Source organism: Zootoca vivipara, chromosome Z (assembly GCF_963506605.1).
Source record: "Zootoca vivipara chromosome Z, rZooViv1.1, whole genome shotgun sequence".
NCBI lineage: Eukaryota > Metazoa > Chordata > Lepidosauria > Squamata > Lacertidae > Zootoca > Zootoca vivipara.
This window is the reverse complement of record NC_083294.1, coordinates 43431073-43453889: the sequence shown is the minus strand read 5'-3', so window position 1 is coordinate 43453889 and position 22817 is coordinate 43431073. Positions and strand designations below refer to the sequence as shown.

The 22817-nt window shown below is 45.2% G+C and overlaps 2 protein-coding genes across 11 annotated transcripts in view; both read right to left on the bottom strand.

The window, feature by feature from the left end:
- The window catches only part of MCF2 (MCF.2 cell line derived transforming sequence), an 89897-nt gene extending 88231 nt beyond the window's left edge, over nt 1–1666 (bottom strand). The window contains exon 1 of the mRNA XM_060270479.1: nt 761–1666. Within this exon, the coding sequence (XP_060126462.1) occupies nt 761–1280 (520 nt within the window). The 5' untranslated portion in view covers nt 1281–1666. The remainder of the gene's footprint in view (nt 1–760) is intronic.
- ATP11C (ATPase phospholipid transporting 11C) overlaps nt 1–22817 on the bottom strand; it is an 895731-nt gene that overhangs the window by 779583 nt on the left and 93331 nt on the right. For 5 of the 10 annotated variants that reach the window (XM_035126428.2, XM_035126431.2, XM_035126429.2 and 2 more), the window contains 3 exons: nt 22570–22673; nt 21415–21568; nt 2799–6374 (listed from right to left, as the gene is read on the bottom strand). In XM_035126428.2, the coding sequence (XP_034982319.2) occupies nt 6234–6374; nt 21415–21568; nt 22570–22673 (399 nt within the window). In that variant the 3' untranslated portion in view covers nt 2799–6233. Of the gene's footprint in view, nt 1–2798; nt 6375–7991; nt 9573–9718; nt 13970–21414; nt 21569–22569; nt 22674–22817 lie in introns of those variants that run through there. The other 5 variants (XM_035126433.2, XM_035126432.2, XR_009557005.1 and 2 more) reach the window with 5 other exon arrangements.

The window sequence follows — 22817 nt, the reverse complement described above, 5'->3', positions numbered from 1 at the left end:
TCTGACTCAGTATGAGGAGTTTATGTTCCTAGGTTCCCGTTTAAGGTCACATTCTAGCTAGAGAAAACTCAAGGAAGGTGCACAGAGCATGGCTATTAAAAAGGGTGGTCCAGGGAGAGTTAGAGAGGGCCAGTTCGAGTGGCTTGGGGGGCCACATTTGGCTGCTAGGCCTAAAGTCCCTCATCCCTTTCTGTCCACAGCACTCTGCATCCATCAGAATGGAAGCTGCTCCTCTCTCCAAGGCTCCAACACCTGTAGATTTTCCTTGTATGCATAGAAAGAACGAAGCTCCACCAGTGAATACATTGCATTACCAACTTCTCAATTTTCCTCACCTGCTCTGCATGCACCAGCAAGAGGAAACCACGGTTACCTCCATGGAGCGAAGGGGCCTGAGGCGAAGAAAGGCACCGGTGACCTGCTGATTTTTGCAACTCGACCCTTCTTTAAGGCGCAAGACAGGTCAGTTGGCAACCCTCATGCGTCCATCCCACAAAATGTTAATATTAGCAGATTGAATGCTGTAGCGATGCAGCCCATCTTTGGGAGGGAAGAGGGGGTCCGTGAGAAGCCCCTCTGTAACTCACCCACCCACCTATCCCCGTCCCGGGAAAACTTATTTGCCTTGACGAGGCCGGGGGGGGGGAAGAGGGAGATCGCTGGTAGAAATGGAAGCGGGGCGGGCAGAGGGAGGACACCCGCCCCCGAGCCTCGCTGCATTGCAGTTGCTGTTGCTGCCCGGCCAGAGGCGGCGACTTACCGGCGGCGGCCAAGGACTCGGCCCTGACTGCGGCTCGCAGGAGCCGGTAGTAGAGCTCCATCTCCGCCTCGGAGATCCGAGTCAGCGGCAGGCGCAGCTCCGGCGAAGAGCCGGCCAGGGCCATGCCGGCTCGGCGGCTACTCCCGGCCGGAGGCTGCGCTCTCCATAGCCCGCCTCCGTCGAGTTCTTCCCGGGGCGCTCCCGGCTCCAGCTCCCTCCTTCCCTTCCCGGCGATCGGGAGACAGGAAGAGCGCAGCGCCCCAGCTCGGCGGCCCGTGAAGTCTCTCCAATCCCTTTCCCGGCCTCGACGGCGAGGCTTAAGGACCTTCGCGCCCTGGAGAGGAGGGCGCACGGGCTGGGCGGAGCGCCTGGATGAGTTTCTGCCCGGCAGCTGCTTTGGGCACCTGTGCTTTGGGTCCGCCTCGCTCTGTGCTTCTTTTTCCCGAAGGCTTGTTTTATTTACAGTATTTAAATGCACTGCATCAACCCCCCACCTTTTCCTCCAAGGAGCTGCGTGCATGGTCCTCCTTCCTCATACTGTATAAACTACTGAAGGTAATGGGGCCCTTTATATGTCCAGCTGTCCTTTGTCAACAACAAATTGTCGCTGGTTTTTTTGTGTTGAATATATGGTATATGGTAATCCATGGACCAATAGGTATCTAAAGCCATTTGCACAAAATAGGTATCTTATCAAAGAAATTGTTGAACTGAAATACAATGAAGAAATATATTAATAGTGAAATAATTATTAAGCTCTAATAATTAATTCATAACAACCTTAATAATGCAAACACATTGGCATTTGGCAATAACAAAAGTTCCTTTAGAAACACAATTTACAAAGACTCATAATCTAGTCTCTAGAAACTTGCTATAACATGAAATAATAGGTGTAAATATATGATAAAGGTAAAGGGGCCCCCGACCATCAGGTCCAGTCGTGTCCGACTCTGGGGTTGCAGCGCTCATCTCGCTCTATAGGCCGAGGGAGCCAACGTTTGTCCGCAGACAGCTTCCAGGTCATGTGGCCAGCATGACAAAGCTGCTTCTGGAGAACCAGAGCAGCGCACGGAAATGCCGTTTACCTTCCCGCCGGAGCGGTCCCTATTTATCTACTTGCACTTTTATGTGCTTTCGAACTGCTAGGTGGGTAGGAGCTGGGACCGAGCAACAAGAGCTCACCCCGATGCCCGGATTCGAACCGCCAACCTTCTGATCAGCAAGCGCCACCTGGGTCCCTTAAAAATATATGATACAAACTACTAATAATTATAAATGGCTTTATAAATATGAAATTAAGTGTTATAACCTGCACAATGCAATTGTAGTTAATACAGTGCATTTTTATATATCAATATTACCATAGTAGTCTACACTGTCATTGGGATAGCAGACCTTTTTAACAGTGCGGTCCTATGCATGCTTAGTGATAAAAGGAAGTAGAACAGGCAGATGAATCACTGCACTGCTTTTCAATTAGGTATGCACACATGTTGTGTGGTGGCAGCAGCTGGGAATATAAACTCTATATAGCAGCTTTGTTCAAAGTTCTATGTAAGCTGTCATTTCACATCAAAGTTTTTGGGGAAAAGGCACTTATATCCTCTGTGGGCTGTATAATTATGCTGCTGCCTTTTTTTCTTTTACATTAGAGGTTCAGAAATTTGACAGGCAGACACTGCCCTCATTCTTTTGAGAGAAAGTTTTTGTTGTTGTTGTTGTTCTTATTCAAATGGAGGAGTGGGTAGGATTTTGATCCTGTTTCCTGAAAAAGCTTTCAATCTATTGAAGTGATATACACAGCTGCTCCTCTACCCAAACTGGATTTGGGGTGCTGGTGTTCATTTTACCAAATACTGCTACTCCAGTCTCTTTGTACTACTCTGGGCCCATGGTCCATGGAATACACCATGTGGCTGAGCCAGTTTGAAGCTGGAATAGAAATAGGTACTCCCTCCCCCCTTTAGTATTTTGCAGTTGAGCAGCGGCCCATAGTTTGAGGACCCCTGACTTAAGACAACAAACTTCACCAAGCTCAATCAGAACATACCAAAGTTTATTGATTATTTTCAAAACAAAAAAAGGTTTGTTTTCATAAGGGAAAAAAGGAGCAAGTTGCATTCATAAAAGTTAACATTCACATTCCATTGTCATTATGTAAAGCAACATGAACGTATAAAATTGCAGTTGAAGTGATAAAAATTAAAAATGCAGTCCTGCTGGGTTTTTGCAAGAAGCTGAAAAATGCGTCTTGAAATCTGTATATTGTATATAATTTTACACCCTCCTTCGCCCCCACCCCACCCCCCGTATTTACAAAAACAAATGAACAAATGTATTTTCCAGAAGTTCTGCTGCAGATTTAAGTCAGGCAAGTTTCAAGATATTGACACAAGTCTATTTGGACTGGTGTGGCACAGGTGCAAAGCTGAATTTAATTTTTTGTTTGCTTATTCTGTGTCACTGACCATATGCAAATTTTCAGCAACGATTATATTGCTTTGGGAAGAGGGAGAGAAGCCACCAGCCACACTTAGTTGCTGGACAATACAGAATGAAGTGCAGAGAAGGTTAGTATTGATTAAGGCCCAGTCTATGCAGAGAGCAGATCACCTGGAAAAACTGCGGCAGAACTATACCGTGTTAGAATGAGTTTCCCATGAAAAGGAGCACATCAGGGAGCTGTTTAGGCCATTTCTCTCTAAAATCCAGTTTTCCATGTGAAGCAAGTCTTGACCACCATCCCACTGGAGGACACAATGGACAGGGATTCAATTGGGAGATCCCCCATCTGCTATCTAAAGTGGCACAGTCCATTTTTTAAGTACCCACTCCCATCTTTTCTGTGTTGCAGGCCAGACCAAACCCATCATTTTACAAATGGGATTTCAAAGAAACCACCTTTCCTCTTTTCTTCCTCCAAGCCTCTGCATAAATCTCAATGAACTGCCAGGTTTACATTACTTTCGGGTAGACTGGGCGCTTCAGTGGAGCTGAAATAAAACTGTCTCTGAGGTGGCTTTGTATTTTCAAAAGCAACAAAATGCAGAAACCATACTTTGTTCACAGCTGAGAGTTTGGTAAACTTACCAAATTAATGTTACTTGGGGGTAGGGAGGGTGGATGGATGGATGATAAGCTTGAGGCTTCTCCTGACTCACTTTGAATAAAAAACACACACCCCCAACAAAAAAAACATAATAAAACCACCACACTCTTTGAACTAAAATAAATGGGGAGTGCAGTGTCAATCCTAATCACAACCAGTAGGCAAAAGGCTGCCTGAAGGGAGCCTGCCATCCCCCAGGTGTTCTGGACCACAACTCCCATAATCCCTTCTCACTAGTCATGTGGGCTGGGGCTGATGGGAGCTTTGATCCAATAACATCTGGAGGACTTCAAGGTTCTCCTTCCCTGAGAACATTAGTGCTGAACATTTCAGCACTAGCTCCGGAGAAGTCACAAAAGCACTGACTGAAATATGCATATAAACATCCCTCCCTCCCCACCCTCAAATGGTTTGGCACTCAGGCTGTCATTCAAGCTGCCTTTGGGACCTATCTGGACACTGCAGATGAGACATGGATTAAATTAAGAACTGTTAACCCAAGAGCGGCAAGAGCCACCCCACTAGTTTCTTTCCTGAGAGATGTGGGTCATTGCCAGCCTCCCCACTAACATCTAGCAAGGTTCTCCAATATGTCCTTTGTAGGCACAGCGGAAGTGAGAAGTTCTGATTTTTGTTTTTGTTTTTGTTTTAAGAGGTGGCAATGGGGAAAGAATGAGCAACGGAAGACTGAACCTCGATTAAATGCTGGGGAGTTTTAGAACCAGCCCCAGTCACCACATGCCACATCATCACAGGCTCAGATCTGCTACAGAAACATTTTGACTGGACCATACAAATGCCCTGCTGTTGTGGAATTGCTTGCTGCTGGTGAATATCCTTCACCTTGCATAGAAGCAATGTGTGAACCAAAGCTTACACTCTTTTAACTTGAACCATAAATTCCAAACCAGTTTTCTATGGGGCCTCTTCCACCGTTGCAGGAAGTGCTGAGGTTGTGTGCAACACTCATGGTAAAAGAGGGGGAGGGAAAAACCCGTGGTGCTCTGTGTCCACTGCATGTGCCCAAATGAGCCGCCTCTGACACCACGTGGTGGCAAACACATGCACCCACCAGATACGTGCAGCTGAAGGCATGCTTGGCGTTGCACATGCAAAATAGCGCCAGGTGTCCACGTTGAAAGGATCCTGCAGGGAACGCCTTTAAAATCTATTGTTGGAGTCGGCCATTAAGATGTGCCACACTTTGGAGGAGATTGAAGGTAATAAGTCTCCTGCCTCCCTTCACAGGAAAGAAGGAATAACAGTACAGGCTGTTTTAGGTTTTGCATCCCACTCCCTTTCAAAAAATGGGGGGGAGGGCTGCCAGCCACTCAACAGAATACCGAAGAGGAGGACAAGGTTAGCACAGCAAAGAACCCATGGCTTGCATCCTTCGATGGTGCTTGGGACACTGACTTGACCTTGTGAACAATTCACATATTCCAGGCAATGTGGCAACCTGCATCCAAAAGGCAGGTTCTCAAGCCCATCACAGCAGACGTCAAAGCAGGTCAGAAAACGCAGGTCCCACATTTTCACACAGCCAAAGGACACCAATCTAGAGTTGGGGTGGTTGGGGAATAGGTGCATGTTCACTTTGGCTGTGAGATACCTGTTTGGTGGGAGAAGGGAAAGCCTGAACACATTTTGAAAAGGTGGGAATTAACCTCAGGTTTTGAGATGGACGTAGATGTCTGAGAGAATGGGTGCTTCAGTTGTTTTGTTTTTCGGGTATTCCTGATGGGTCGGATTGGATGGGAGAAAAAAAATGGGTGTGTGTTTTCTCTAAATGTCCACATTGTCCCTTTAAAACGGTATGGCACAACTTTCTCATTAGAGGAACTTGGGTGGCAATCGGTGAAATTAGGATTCCACCAACAAACATCATTTATGGCTTAGCAACAGAATGGTTATCTACCAAAAATTCCTAGTGCTATTTTGGGGGAACTGTAACATACCACTTGTGCTATATCATTGGTTGGGGGGGGGGAGAGCAGAGCCATGCACAGCCCCTCCTCTTCCTTGGACAAGGGTGAAGATGGCTGAACAGAGGACAGATCATCCATCATGGTAGGCAAAAGTCTCACACAATTTTTGTCATCAAAACAGCAAGGTTGCTTTCTCAAAACTTGCATTAGGAAGGGGTAGGAACAGATGAAAAGGATGGCACACACACCCTTATGCTGATTTTTTTTTAAAAAAATCACAATGCAAACCAAAGGTCTTTAAAAAAAAAAGCCTAACCAAAATATAGAACCATTTGTATTTTTCTTCTTTTTCTTTTTCTAGTGGGCCTGATTGCGTCCAAGCGTTCATTTTTTACTCCGAGAGTGCTGTTTGTTCAGAACTGTGTGCTGGGGTTTAAAATCTTTGCATCTGAATTATCCTGAGATGGCAACGTTCTGCAAAATTAGTCATGGAGCTCCCTGGCTTTCCTTCAGCGGTGTAGCTGTTCCCCCGTGGTTTGTAGGACACCAGCATCGGCAGCTCCAGGGGGTTAGGCTGTAAAAAAAAGGGGGGGAGACGGAGGGCAGGGGTTGGGAAGGAAGAGAGAGAAATTCAGATGAAGTTGTTGTTGTCAACATGGACCAGGAAGGGAAAGAAACAGATATAACAGTGTGGCACCATGTCAGAAATCAAGACTTAGAATTTGCGAGGAGGGAAAGAGCTACATGATTTGCAAAGGCGTTGGGGAGGGAAAATGCCAAACCAAATTCATAATTAAGCAGAGAAGTGCTATGATTAAAACTCACCTGTCTGCAAATGCAATAATCCTTGCATTAACAAACAGAATGAAGTCCACTATTTATTATTGTTCTTAATTATCTATGGACACTCTTATATTTGTGTTTAGCTTTTCTTGATTTGTTTTCCATTTGGAAGGAAGGCAGATTCTAGAGTTTTATAATAAATACATTAACAAACAAAAAAACAAACAAACAAACAAACAATGACTTGGTGCATCATGCCCCCATATTACGGTATGCAACAGAGGAAAAACTTGAAAACAGATATGACTATTATGGGCATGAAATGGACCATTTGCATCTACAGGGCGATATTTTAAATGGAAGTAGGAAGGTGATTGGTTTGGCATTCTTCCCTCTTCATTACATGTGGTAATTAACACACTTTTGAGGATCAAAAACATTTAGGAAGGAGTTGCGTGCAGTGTGTGAAGAATATACAACAGACACAGAATCCAGAGACAGATGGATTCATGTTATTCTATATCAACAGGCAATCAAAGCCAGGTGATGTCAAAATACAGAGATTTGCAAGTCTTATTCGGATAGGAGCAGCATGCAGCTAGCGGTTAAATACCATCAAATCATTTAAACACCTCACAAGTGCAATGCCAGAATACTTGGGGAGGAAATGGAAGCCAGTTGTTCTTTCCTTCCAATTGGAATGTTCACTTCTAGAGTCACCAAGAAACCAGCATGGATTCATTGATGCTTAAAACTAAGCACGGTTCTCCAAAAACCTCTAGGACCCCACTGAAATCCACAGAGGCACTGAAGTCTCTGTGTAGCAATTGCAGGTTTGATTAACTCCAAAAGAAGCTTATGCTAGGGCTGGGGAAATTACTTCTTTGGGGAATGAGCTGGGATTCACCTCTCCTTCTGTGAAACTTGTAATGGCTATGGGGCTCCAAATGGGTTCTGACAATCTGCTCCACCTTAGCTTAGTGGTACAGTATTTGCCTTGTGTGCAGAAGGGCCCGAGTTCAAACCCCATCATCTCCAGGTGGGGCTGGGAGAGAACCCAATCCTGGAGAGCCACTGCCAGGCAGTGTAAACACTACTGATTTAGATGGGCTAATGGCCTGACTCAATATAAGCTAGATACCTGTGTTCCTTGCATGCCCAGAAATATCAGACTGTATCTGTTGCGACACACAAGGCTCTACACACCACTTTGCACACTGGCACATTAAGTGCACTTAATGTAACAGAAAAAGCAATAGAAGTGGTGTCTGCCATAAAGCCTGTGTGAGTGAACCCAACTGGAATAGAAGCCACACATATCCTAAACCCAAGGTCTGAAGCCTTGGGTGAAAAAGGAGCTAACTGTCCTCAAAAAGCAGCCTTCCTATATAACCAGCTGCTGAATAACTATTACCATACCAAGGTTCTTTCTAAAAGGATTAACGTAACTACAATCTTGTGGCTCAGGATGTTGACATAGTCAAGGCAGAATGAACGAAGGCAAAATGAGTTGGGCTTATTCACTTTTTTAAAAAGAAAAAGGGCAAACAGAAGGACCTTCTGCATAAAGAACAGATCCCACTTCCACTGGCTACAGCTCATCTGCTGATTGCACAAAAAACTGGAAGGGTTTGGATTTGCAGTTGCCTGCTTGCACAATGGCTCTCATGAAAAAGTTGACTAAATGCTAAAAAGGCAGTGAACGGACAGCAAATGGAAAATGATCCTGCAGAAATACGGCATGTCTTTATCGCAGGGGTCGGCAACCTAAGGCCCCTGGGCCACAAGCAGCCCAGAGTTGTTGTTTAGCTGGTCCACAAGCTGCCCCCAAACAGAGCCGCCTGCTCAGTGAGCCCCCCGCACGCTGCGCTAAACTGGTGCAGCACAGGGACTCGCTTTTGTGGCACCAGAAATCGCGTCTGCGCAGATGCAGACACTGAAAATTGTGTCTGCGCAGATGCCAGAAATCACGGGCACGTACGATCCGGCCCATGGAGGGATCTCCGCTGAAGTGAACCGTCTCAGGCGAGGTAAACCTTGCCAACCCCTGCTTTATAGCATGCGTATCAGAAACTGACTCTGGCATGCAGTCTCCGGGAATTATGGCAGGGTATATAAGGCTAACCTCTGCACCTTATTCTCATGAGGGATGAGGATTTTTCCCTTCCCTTTTTATTGTATGGGGGCTTCTCATGTTGTTATACTGGAAAAATCAAATGAAAGCATTTACAAAGTAAAATAATAATAACAATTGCATGCAAATTCTGTCCATCCTTTCATCTGTGTAATTCAGTTTTGCCAACAAAGGTTTCAGGGAACTGGGGATGTCTCAGGGTTTTTATGGCCAGGTGTGGGGTTTTTCTGGCAACTACCCTGGCTTTCATGGCTCCAGGAAAGATAGAAGTAGCCACAGGTTGAGGGACCTGTGAAAAAAGGCAAAAAAGAAGTGTGCAGAAGTTGAGAAGAAAACCAGGCTCCTCTGGCTTCTGGGCCTTTTTGCAGAAAAAAAAAGATCCATGCATTTCCAAACACCTTCTAAAAACCTCAGTCAAGATGGCCACAAAGCTTTTATTGAACGAAAAGCTTTCAATGCTCTGGCCTGTGCTAGATATTAAGTTAAAAAGAGAAGAGGGAAACATCCCTTCCTCCCGTTTCTGGTTATCCTTCTTTTAATAAAAACATCTCCACTAAAAAAGGAGAAGAAAATCCAAAACTCCCAAATGGCACCCGAAACCTTTACGGCAGGCATTGTATCTGGCGATGTTTGGCAAGGAGAGTTGCCGGCCCCAATGGCTGAGATTACGAGAATCACATTTTAATTGATTTCAGGGATCACTTGGTTAATCCATGCCTTCCCAGGCCCTAATTCTCGAGAACAGGATACCTGTCACAATACATTAGATTCGTCTGAGAAGGTTCTTAAAAGGAGAGGTCTGACTGACGGTCTGGTCGGCACTGAACTGGCTGCAATCCTAGGGCGCACTCTTTTCTGCAAAGGGTGAGGCAAACAGAGTATAAAGCACGTGAAATTGCAGCGGATGATCTGGGCAAAGCGAGGTTAACAAGGCAACGCAACTGAGCTCCGGAAGCTAAAATGGAAACGAAAAAGGTTAAAAGGAAAGGGTGGCCGGGGAGGGGGAGACAGCACACAACTCACTGTGAGAAAAGTGGCCAGTTTGTGGAGGGGGAAGGGATCTCCTTCCCAGATATCAACTGAGATGCACACTGTTCATTTTCACAACTCCACCCAATGCAGCAAACAGAGAAAGAAAGTCCCACCCTATTGGCTTTCTGCTCCAATCAGAGTGTGGGGAAGAAACAGCTTACATGCCTTCAATAACGACTACCTGCTACCCCCCACCTGAGAGGCCTGATTCTGAGCTCCATCTTCTGCAGGACCTGCCTGGTAAATTAACCAGGAGTCTCTGTGTCCTATCCTTGATGGATAGGAGGGAATGGCAGGGTGCAACACTGGCCCCCATTATCACCCGGAGGTATGAAGCCTCTGGATTGGCCAGGCCTCGTAAAATGTATAGGCCACCAGCCACCTATAGAATCATAGAGGTGGAAGGGACCCTGATAGCCATCTAGCTCAACCCCCTGCAATCCAATTTGAAACCATACCGGACCCTGCTTAGCTTTGCTAATGTGTTGGAAGTTTTACTGCTGCAGAGTCTTGCGGCTGCCCATTCCAGCTCAGCAAAAAGGTTCATGTCTATATATTGCACTTTGCTCCTGTCTTAAGTGCATTTTGAAAAGGTGCCGAAGCATCATTAATGCGAGCACTAGCCTAAGCTTAGGGGAAAAGCTGTCCCACCGTACAGGGGCCACCACAGAAAAGGCCCTCCCTCTAGCAACCGCTGGCTATATTCCCATAGGCTTCGGCATGACAAGAAGGCCCAACCAAGTAATTGTGATGGTGGAGACCTCCATCCCCTTTTTTGCCCAGGGGGCTAGGTATTCATCTTCCGCACCCTGTTGGGGTAACTTTGACAGGTGGGACCACCCAACTGTCAAAGGGGTGGGGGAGATGTTGCTCAAGCAGGTTTGAACTCCCTGTGTGTTCAGTCCTGCTCTGTGCAGGGCTTGGCTGAGCCAGCCAGTTCCCAGCAGGCATTCATTAGCTCACCTGAAATGAAACTTCAGCAGACATGCAGGAATTTTTTTTCCCTGCTTTATGAAGCTGCGTCTTTACCAGCCCAACATCTGACACAAGTGTGGTTTAGGGGGAAACTGTCTCATAGGCCAAATGGGGAGGCCTGGTGACCCAAGTCTAGCCCATGAGCTGAAGGTCCCTCCACACCTGATGAACAGCAATGATACCTGAAGTGGTACATAAACTAAGACATTATAGGCCAACACCTGGCCCAGTAGCTTATCTACAATCAGTGTCAATTCCTTTAAGAGTGTTGCAATACATGACTGATAGGCTGCCCCAGTAAGTGGCTTAGCGGCTGCATTTTCAATTATCTTGCAGCTTCCTGACCAGCCTTTAACAAAACTGAGTAGTAGTAGTAGTAATAATAATAATAATAGTAATAATAATAATTTTATTATTTATACCCTGCCCATCTGGGTGGCTACCAACAGAACACTAAAAATAGAATAAAACTTCAAACATTAAAAACTTCCTGAAACAGGGCTGCCTTCAGATGTCTTCTAAAAGTCAGATAGTTGTTTATTTCCTTGACATCTGATGGGAGGGCATTCCACAGGGCGGGCACCACTACTGAGAGGGGCCCCCTGCCTGGTTCCCTGTATGGAACTGTGTTATGGAGCTATGGGTGGCATTTTAATAGCTTACATACATTTATTTTTGTTAGGATTTTGAATACTGCGCAATCCAGCCCTGCAATCATCAGATGAAGGGCAGTCTAGGAATTAAGCTAACAGCACTAAAGTAAATGGGGGGTTAGGGGAGGGGTTGTACCTCTGGTGGGGGAACATGTCAAGCTCCTTCCGGGGTAGTTCATCCCCTCTCTGCTCAATTTTACTCATGGAATTCCATCTGTCCAGATTTTAATTTGCTCTGAACTAATTTTAAGATGTATTTTAACTAACTGATTGCCTGTTTTTATGTTCTTATGTTCTTTGTATACTGTCTTAGTTTCATGTTAGCTGCCCTGAGCCTGGCTGTGGCCAGGGAGGGTGGAGTACAAATAAAATAATAATAATAATAATAATAATAATAATAATAATAATAATAATAATATTTTGGGTTCCTAGAAGTTGTCAGCACATGACAGTGTCCACACACTGGGAATGACTTCGACTGGCCAGCAAAACCAGGCGAGGGCAGCTGATGTGAGATAGGGACTAACTCATCAATCTGAGAAGGAAAACTCTTGATCCTAAACCTCTGCTGCCTTGTGGGATATCTTTGGGAGAAGAAAAAGCTAAGGAGTAAGCCCTACACAAATCCAGAGTGAAGACCCTAAGATGGTCGGATGGCACCTTGTACACCTCCTTCTGGCAACTTCTGCAGCCAAGCTGGTGCCAAATGTCTTGCTCTGCTTTTTCTCTGGACCACATCAGGGAGGCTGAGAGGGAGGCGGGTCTTGTTGCTTGGGCAGCCCAGGGCCTCCATGCACACTGCTCAGGCTTGCACCTCAGGGAGGTAACTCTGGTGATGCTAGTGCAGCAGAAACAACATGGGAGGCAGCAGTTATGGGTTACTGGCAGACGCTGTGCTTCTGCAGTGGTCTGACTTCACACACACACGCCGGAGGTGCGCTCCACTGTCTCTTGAGACAGACCCATGCCAACAACAAACTACAGTAATGCAAATTGTTCTTTTTTAAAAAAAAAAGTGTTTCCCCACCTTCAATCTGAAATGGTACCTTCACATTATCTTCCGCCCCAGAGTTGAAAGGGCCACCTGGAAGCCTACCAGGGTGATCCGACTCCACCGAAGAGGGAGGGTGGAGGTAGGGAGAAGGAGAAAACACCGGACAGGCAGGGGTAATGGTCAGGCAGGGGTAATGGTCCTATCTATGGTATTTACTTTAGTTTTTGTATTTCCTCCAAGGAGCTCAAGGGGACACATTTGCCTCTGTTATCTCCACGCTATCCTCAACCCACCAACCCTGCAATGTAAAACCGTAGAATTGTGGAGTTGGAAGGGACCCTGAGGTATCATCTAGTCCAACCCCCTGCAATGCAGGAATATGCAGCTGGCACATACAGGGATCAAACCTGCAAACTTGACATGATCAGCACTATGGTCAGCAACTGCTAGGCTGATAGGTGGTGACTTTATGTGTAAAGTGCCTTGAGTCCCGTCAGGGGAAATAAAATTGATGTCGATTATGAAGTTGGTGATACTGATTACCGGCCCAAGGTCATCCAGTGAGCTTCCTGGCTGGGGGGGGGATTGAATGCAAGTCTAATACCCTAACCATTACACCACCACTGGCTCTTCCATGGATGGTTCAATCACACAAGCTGGTCAATGCTGGCGGCTGCTATCTCCAAGCAGTCAGTAGCAGAAAAGGCAGTCACGGCAACATACGTAAACAGAAGCCAAATGTGACAGAAACAAAAATACCGTGAAATTCCCTGAAACGAGAGGTGATCGGATAAGATAAAAATATTTAAGGAACTAAGGAATAAATAAATAAGGAATAAGGAAGCACTGGTTTTGCATATTCTAGGCCTAAGACGCAGGCAAAAAGGGGTTCAAATTAAGCTATATATAGCTTTCTGAAAAACTCAAAGTCTGGATTGCGAGAGCTCCATGACCTAATGTTTGGCAAAGACTGTTTTCTTATTCTTTATTTTTGAATGATGTTTATTGAAAATACATTGCTTTCAATTTCCTTCTGAGGAAACTGTTAATCACAGTGAAACAAGGTTGTAGCCGGCATCCTGTTAAGGCTCTGATTATTTTCGTTAATTATTTCTTTTCATCAGTCGTTACTATTAGTTTTCTGATATCCTTAGCTCCTTAATTATTTTTATTTTGTCTGATTACCTCTCGTTTCAGGGGATTTCATGGTATATTTGTTTCTGTCACATTTGGCTTCTATCTCCAAGCAGTCAGCTTCAGAGTCTTGTCAGGCACAAAGACAGCTGGGCTATTGGGGAGGTGGGAGAGTGGGGTGCCTTTGGAGAAGGGGAGAGATGGAACGACAAGAGGAAGCAATGCACAGTGAAAAGCAGAAATACAAGGCAAAGGCAAAAAGCAAAGGCAAGACACGCACGCACACACACATTATCAAGGAGGTTATATGTGTAGAGAGAAAGTAAAGCAGCTAAGTGGCTCAAGGGCTTCCAATTATTAGAGAAGAAAGATCACCTTATTCATTCAGAGAAGCTGTGATTGCTGGAAGTTTGAGAGAGCACGAAGATAGTAGACGTTCCCGAGGAAGGAAGGCGCCTCGTTACCTGGTTCAGAAGGGCACAAAAGAAAAAAAGGGAGAGATTTCAAAGAGGCAGGGAGGGAGGGAGGGAGGTGGGTGCAGAAAGGAATGCAGGGACAGGCGGGGGGGGAGCAAGAGAGAGAGAGAGAGAGAAATTACAAATGAACTTTCCACTCAACATGGGGGAAGGCACTGTTAATAAAAACCAAAGAGCACAGAATATGTTGAGATAGAGAAGCACTGAAGGGTTAGAGACAAGAGAGCAGCAGTTTTTAGACAGGAAGACTTGGGGAACAAAAGCACACCTATTGAAGCTGATTTGTTCTGAAATAGGCCAGAGGGAGGAGGGGAGGCTTTTTTTTTAAAAAAACAGCTTATCCAGAGAGGGGGTGGGTGGGGAGGCAGGGGCAGGTAACATTTATCTGTATTGCATTTTTTTAAAATTGTGCATGTAATCTTTTACACTCAGGAATCAGCCCTGCTGGCTCCAGCAGAATGCCCGTCTCGTTTCCAGGCATCTTGTTTCCGAAGATTACCAGCTGAATAGTTTGAACGGGGTGGGGGGCTAATACAATTATTGGTGGTGTGTGTGTGTGTGTGTGTGCGCGCACACACACACACACACACACACCTGAATATGGGTGCTTCCTTGGGGCTGCATTTAACTCTTGGTGCCATTGGCTAGCTAAAGCATGGTCTGAAGGCACATGACATCATCACCTCATCTGATGGATCTGGGACATGTCAGTGTCAGAGTGGGTGATCACTAGGGAACCACATATCCTCTGCCTTGGTTGGGTTTCATGACAGACAAAAAGGTGGAATGTAAACATGACAAAAATATTATTATTATTCCAAATAAATAAAATAAAATAAAAATAAAAATAAAGGATCTCTCCTCCTCCAAGATTTTGTCTAACCCTTGAGTTTCAGTGTAAAAAGAAATGCAGGATAGCTAGCAAACTTTGCCGTAAGGTAACCTATTACCATCCAAATGTTGGACTCTAGCTCCCATCAACCACAGCCATGGTGGTCGGTGATGGGAAAGACAGCCTAGCAACACCTAGAACAGTGCTACTCACACTTTGGGCCCCCAGCTGTTGTTGGACTACAACTGCTATCAGCCCTGACTACTGGTTCTGCTAGCTAGAGATGATGGGAGTTGTATTCCAAAAACAACTGGAGAACCAAGTTTGAGAAGTACTGGCCTAGAGAGTGCCACTTTGGCTACCCCTCTCATATGGAAGGTGCTGCCACAAAAAGATGGAACATTCTTTTGTCTACCGTCAAGTCGATTTCATTGGGTGACTCTCTTGTCTCTTTTCTGGGGGCAGGAGAAGGTGTATCAAACTCCACTTGCTCTCAATTCTTCTCCCAATTTTTTACAAAACTCTGTCATGTTCCTAGAACATGGGGAGAGGAAGCTGGTACCCTGAGGTGTTACTGAATTCAACTGCTGTCAGACACAGTCAACATGGCCCTGCCGGTCAAGGATGATGAGAGCTACTATAGCTCACCAACATCTGAAGGGCCACAGATTTCGTATCTCTGCTTTAGTCTTTCAGGAGGTAAAATGCTCTACCACCTCTATTCCCACTCACTTAGGTTGCATTTTCACACACCTTTGGGTTTTTTTAGATTGGCCAACCAAGACTTCCGGTCTACCGTCAGCACTGATCGGCAAGGAATCCTCGAGCTCAGAGGTTCCAGGCGCTGTGAGGGGGGGTGGCAGCCGCAACAGCAACACAGCCCCCCAGAAGAACCCCAGATTGAGCTTTCTGGAGGCATGAGAACTCGACTGCGCCCCAAAGTGACTCCTCTGTTCCCCGGCAAGTTCTTTTAAAAGAGCTCCGGAGCGAGCAGAGTGAGAGTCGCGGGCGCCATTTTCAAGTATATCGCTACCCTCACAGAGCGAAGCTCCATGCCGGCAGCGGAGGAGCAGTGGATTTTTTTTTTAAAAAAAGGATTTGAAGACATTGGACACCGTGAGTAACGGGAAGAATTTTTTTTAAAAAAAAAAATTCAATTGAAAAGAATTGGCCACGGGAGGCAATTTAAACAGGAAGTCGGTCTCCCCCATTGAGAGAATGGTGACGCAGGTAACTTGCCTGCAGCCGGAGAGTTTGACAGGACTTTAATAACTTCCAAGGACGGGACTTAAAACCTTCCCCCTGAGGCAGGGTAAAGGGGATGATTGATTACATTAAAATCCCTGCAAAATTATTTAAGTTGAACTGGGGAAAGCCCCCTGGGAACTGGAGTTGGGTCCCTGGAGGGATCAGCCAGCCACCATTATGACATCATAATAGGAAGGAATTTGTTTACTTCTTTGAGGCTGAGAACTGTTAACTTTGAAGAGAGAGGAAATATAAGGCCGTGTACAAGAAGTTTGAAACTGCTCTTTTCAGAAATGGACAAGAATTAAAAATGAGAGTTGATAACCAGATCAGACGTAAACTTTGTTTCTGAGGTTTGGAAATACGAACACCGCCACTTCCTGCACTGTAATCTGTGCAGCTCCCATGGAATTTGAGACAAACAGGATGTCAGTAGACACAACAACATCAGGCTCTTTAGACTTTGTGGACTTTCAAAAAACTGATTTTGGATGTGTGAGATGAATTGCGGCAGAACAATATACAGATACGCAAAAATAAGACAGAACTGTGTGGAAAGTGAAGGTGGATCGATCTCAGTAGAGAACGAAGCGAAGCAAGATGAACAAGCACCAGCCGGGGACATTGTAAATGACTTTACAGAAGAGGAGGAAGATCCATCAGTCCTGGACAATATAACTGAACTTAAAAAAGAGGAGGAAGAAGTATGGAATATTGTTACCCCAGTGGGAGAGGGGGAACAAGACTTATGTTCAATTAAAGGAGTCCGCAAAGAAGAACCAGCATGGAATAATGTCCTCCCAGTGAGAGAGGAAGGGGCAGGATCCTTGCTGGGGCCTGAGCTTAACCTGGGGGGGGGGGGCGAATTGAGATAGGGCTGAAAAGTGGAAACATAGCTGGATGGTATTGTGCTACAGTTAGAAAATTGGGGGGGGGGGCAGCAGGGGACAAAGAAGGGAGAGTGGTGGATAGGTGGTGAAAGAGTGCCAATAGGGTGAGGAGCAACAATGGGTTATTTTCTGATTGATTAAGATGGTCCGAAACTGGAACATTTTATGGAGCTGGTTGATACATCTGGGAGATCCAGAGTCCAGGGGAAGCGGGGTAGAATTAGATAAATGTGGTTAAAGGTTATTATGATAGAAGAAATAATATTTGAATGTGTGGAAAATTTGGGGGGTATAAATTGTGAGGCTAAAGGAAGAATTAGAGATGGATGGGAAAATAAATTTAGATTTGGATTAATTAATGAATTATAAGTTGAGGATAGTTGTTTTTTTTCTATGTGTAGATTAGAATTGGTTGTGAAATAATGGAAAAATTGTGTTAGAATGATTTAAGATGATAAAGGGAAATTGCTTAATTTAGATTTAATAAATGTACCCAGTGTGGGGGGAATCGAGGAAGTCCACAATGTCAAGTTAATGTAAGAATTGATATGTTTCTTTCATTCTTTTTTTTTTTGACTATATGTTTTATTTTTGCTGTTTTGTTTTTGTGTTGAAATGTTTGAAAATCAATAAATATTTTTTTTTGGGGGGGGGAATAGATTGGCCAACCAAAGCAGTTGAATACGTCACACAATATGATACTGTGATACCAGTTGTCTCTTTCCCCTGAGAAATCTTTCACAAGAAAACCTTCTCATTTGCCAAACTGCATAAAAATTTGAGGATCCAAGGACAAAATCCTTTTTTCGTTTTACAGCTTGAATAAATATTATATGTGGCTGTTTTTGTATTGCCAAGAAGAAAAAGTTTAGAAGAATTCTTTGAACTGAAAAACCTCCTTTCTCCTTCCATTTTTAAGTGCCTCAGACTCCGTACAGGGTTATATATAGCTGCATATAATTTTAGGAAGTCTTCTTCTGGAAGCACCATCATTGAATTTTGTTCCAATGAACAATCATCTCATTAAGTTCACAGGAAATCTTGGTTTGCAGAAGTTGGCTGTGCACAGCACTGATTTGCTGGAATCTGGAACATTGTGAACACCCCCTTTCTTCCCAGAGCAGTTTTGCAAGTCCTTCCCCTACTCAACTGTGCTCTGTATAAAGAATAAATAAAAGGAACTGACCGTAATAAAAAGAACTAGAACACAGCTTTTAAGAGGGAAGTGAACCGTCTGTCTTTCTTGGACTCCACACCAAGAAAGAACACAAGCACACAACACAGCCAGCTATGCAATATTTTCATCCCACTTTAATGTTGGGAACCCTAATTTGGTGCCTGGGGGCACCACAGATTCCTCTTGGTGTCTGCCAATACCAGCTATCCCACCCACCCACTCCTCTCTCTCTCTTTTTAAAGAGTATTTTCATTTTGGGGAAAGGAGCTCATATATGTTTATATTCGCTTGCTTTGATATAAGCTAATTGGCTTACTTTGATGTTATCCTTATCTGTGGGCTCCAGGTGCTGGGCACTGAGCCCAGAAACAGGAACTCTCTGTAAGATTTGGGTGCTTGTCACCCATGTCCTCTTCTGGTCAGGTGAAGTGGTGGAAAGTCCTGGGCAAAGTGACGTATGCTACTTTGTGTATAAAGAAACATATGCATGTTTGCTTGGGAACGGACAAACCATCTCCTTGCTGCGGTGACAGTTCTGTGTCTGTAAAGGCTGGCAGGCTGATTTGCTGTAAATCTACACCTTTTAATAAAGCACTAGAACTGATCTCTCTGGCATTTTTGGCATCTATCCTTGGTACCCCTGCACCCAGCCACTCCCACAACCCCTCCTTTGGGCCGGTGGATTAAGACGGGGGGATGCCTGGCTTTTTGTCTGTGTGTGTTTCAGTGTTTTGCCCTTTTCATGAAGGGGGCAGGTCTGAGCATCACCAGGTTTAGTTTTGTGAACTGGATACGTACGTTGTGGTGCCCACAACAGATTGTAGTCGTACCTTAGTTCTCAAACGGAATCTGTTCTGGAAGTTCAAAAACCAAGGCACAACTTCCAATTGGCTGCAGGAACTTCCTGCACCCAATCGGAAGCCGCAGAAGCTGCATCGGACATTCGGCTTCCAAAAAAGTTTGCAAACTGGAACACTCACTTCCGAGTTTACAGCGATTGGGAGCCAAAACGTTCGAATCGCAGGACGTTCGAGAACCAAGGTACGACTGTATTATAACCATGCCTTTGGGAGGAAAGGGAGGAAAGTTTTTAATCTGACCGCCAAAATCACTAAACCATCTATTCTTCCCAATTCAGCCAGGGCTGGTGGAAGTCAGGAACACACAGGTCCCCCCCCCTGGCTCTACAGGGTGCAGGGATCATGCTGTGCAACAACTTTGCAGTCCTATTTGGCCATTCACCCTTACAGGGTTTGCAATTGCCTGCTCATCAACCCCACCAAGTGCTCTTGCCTGGTCCTGCCTCCTTCCATGGGCTGGATGGCGTGGTTTGAAGCAGGAAGCAGCAGTGGCAGAGCATGCCACTGGAGAACAGCCAAGAAGGACACAACACCTTGTGCCCGCCACAAAAAACCCTCTGTGCCTGGAGAGCAACTCTATGTGGAAAGGTTGCCCACATGACTTGGAACCCTGATGCAATTTCCCCACCTTCCCCCTTTTAAACCATTTAGGAAACTGTCTACTGTTTGACCCTAAACGTGCTGTTAATGTAACTCAAAAGAGGGAAATGTTTGCCCTCCCACCACCTGCCAGTTAGAAAACACAGCAGGATTAGTGGATTCAAATGTGTCAAGGGCAATAACAACAACAAAAACATCACACCAAGGTCCTTAACAATCACCCCAAAAACATACAAGTGGGGAGTTGAGCCGAAGGCTGTCCTGTAAAATTGCAGTCTGAACTGGAAACCTTTGCTCAGTTTTAGCCACTGCCCTCTGCTAGCAAAGCTACCTTGCATGTTACTCCTTCGGTTGACAGCTGCCCATCAAAAGCGCCTACAGTCTCCGCAATTTATTTTGGGGTACTTGAATTATAATGCTGTTGTGCCTTTTTTATACTTTAGCAAAGACAAGTCTTTGACATGTTAATTGTGTATAAAGTTTACTGTAAAACCGCATGAAAGTACAATCTAACATAATGCACACGGCAACATTTTTCAACACACTGCACCATATATAAAAAAGAAAACCCAAAAATATTTCTGAAGGCATCACTTAGAACTCACCAAATCCCTGTTAAAACAATGCCAACTCCAGCATTTCTTAAATAGACAAGTAAGAAAAGGGAGACCTGCAATTCACGAAATGGTTTATGAGCTAGAACCATACGAAACAAATATTATATGGGAGTTCTGATGCAGATGTAATACTGCTGGTCTCTCAACTAATAAATCGGCTACCTGTTCCCTGCCCAGCTGCAATCACAGTTTACCATCTGCACTGGCACTTACAAGTGCTTAGCATTATCTAGGATTCCCTCCCGAGCTGGTTGACCAGCATTAATCCAGGTTTAAGGCTAGAAAGGGAGGGAGGGGCAAGTTGTGCTCAAGGGGGGAAGTACGGAGCTTATGAGCTCACAGATCACACACTTCCTCACTCATGGCTAGGAGATCTAGGGAGGTACATTTGCAGCAGGTGGCTGTTGCCAATGCCTCACTGGCACAAAGGATGATTCAGCTGGCAGGCCCAATCTGTCATGGATGGTGGCTGCTGGGGATGAGTGGGTCAATGTTGCAGCTTCTGAGCAGCAGACTCTTAGCAGTGTTTTTGAAAAACCGAGAACTAAGTACTATTCAACTAGCCCAAGTGAGGGACTTAGACGACTGGGGTTTAGTGCTTGTTAAGCATCACAGAGGAAAACCAAGCTCCCTTCCCGCTGGTCCCAACAGGTATGCTATGGGATTTATGGTTCCAGCACAAATGGTTCCTTGCAGTATCAGATTCACACAGGTATGCAATTCAGCCCTCGTCGGACATAAAGGGACATAAAGAAATTGGACATCTCCTCAACTCTTAAAAAACAAAAACAAAACGCCACCTTCCACAACTGCTGAAACAGATTCAGGAAGCCCTAAGCAAAGGTCCAGCTGAAAACCTCAAAAGATGGAGTCTGGGTCTGATTTGAAGTTTTGGGGGAAAGTTCTTTCTGGAAACCCCTGCTTGCATTCTCGCTTGTCTTGGTCCAGCCTCTATGAGTTCAGGTCTAGACAGGCTAGATGGATGAAGCTGTTGTCTGCTATGCACTGCCAGCTGCCTTTCCATATCCATTGATATCCTCCTTGCTGATCTCTACAAAGAGCCACTGGCCGACTACGAGGGACTGCTAGATAATCTGGGCAGAGCTCTCCAAATGTTCCGAACAGTCTGCCTGCCAAAGAGATTACTTAGAAGAGGGGGATCCACTCTTCGGGTTGAGAAATGTCGGGCTTCTTCCGTCCGCTCCTTACCTGGTGGCGTTTTCTCTTCATGCTTTTAAAGAGTTGGACAAGGACCTCGGGGAGAAGGGCAAGTAAGATCAGGCAAAATATTGCCAGCCAGGCTGAGACGGAAGTCAGCAGCTGGGCAAAGACATGATACATTCTTTGTTGCTTCAAGAAAGGCCTGGCCGGAACAACAGAAGGAGAGAGAGAGAGAAAGGCACACATTAGATTTATTCTTTTAAAACAAAAACAAAGCACCCCTCAACCAAACAGGCTTGCCTCAGTCTTTTATTTATCCTAAAACATCAAGATTTATGGTATTTAAATCAACTATAATATGAATGTCAAAACTTATTACTAGCAACAGAGCGTAGCAAGGAATGCTCCAGTTCATGCCAGCTGGCCATGCCCTCTCCCAGGCTACTCCATTACATTCTCCCTCCTACCCACCTGGTTTTCCATTCCCCTCCTAAACAGTCACTCAGTATTCCCGATGCCCACTGGGCCTTCATTGAGTCATTGCAACCCACCCACCCCCCATCTTGTTCTCTCAAATCTGCCAATAGCTGCTTCATTGAACATGGATCATGTCATTGTGCCCACACTAATCTTTTGCTAGTTTGTTTTCGATGCCTTAAGTTCCAGTGGCTGTTTGTAGGCTCTGGTGCTAATATTTGTGGTTCCAACGAGGACTGTCATTCTACTGATATTTTTGTGGTTTGGGATTGTAAGTAGACTCTTCCCTTTGGATCTCGGGGCCACTCCCTACACACAGAATTTATTCCCACAGCAGCCTTGTGCTGTAGGCGGACTCATTTGCTAGCAAGGTCGGCTAGCGAATTTCATGGCCAAGTAAGAGTCTGAGCATAGGTCTTCCCACCACCTCGTGCTGAGGAAGGGTCATAGCTCAGTGGTGGGAGAGCACATGTTTTGCATCCAGAGGGTTCCAGGAGGCATTTCCAGGTGGGGTGTAAAAGAAGGCCATCTGGAACGGATTAATCCACTTTCCATTACTTTCAATGGGAAAGTTCGCTTCAGGTTAAGTACGCTTCAGGTAAAGTACAGACTTCCGGAACCAATTGTGTACTTAAACCGAGGTACCACTGTACACTTAAATCTGGGGTGCAATCGGTGCAGATTACACTGGAGCACAATAATATAAGTTGGAAATAAAATGCTTACCAAATGATTCCTCCCCAGAAGAATGAGAAAAACACATAGAAGACCAAAGAACCCCAAATGACAAAGTGGGTAACCCACGTCCAGAACCGAGTGTCTAATGCCAGCTGGAGTATTTGAAAAAAAGAGAGAGAGAAAAGAGAATGAATGGGGAGCTTTAGATACAATATGTTGAAGGGCGTAATTATCATTAATTACCACAGCAGTTGGAGCAATAAGAAGAAAATCACTGTCAGTAGCATCAATACATC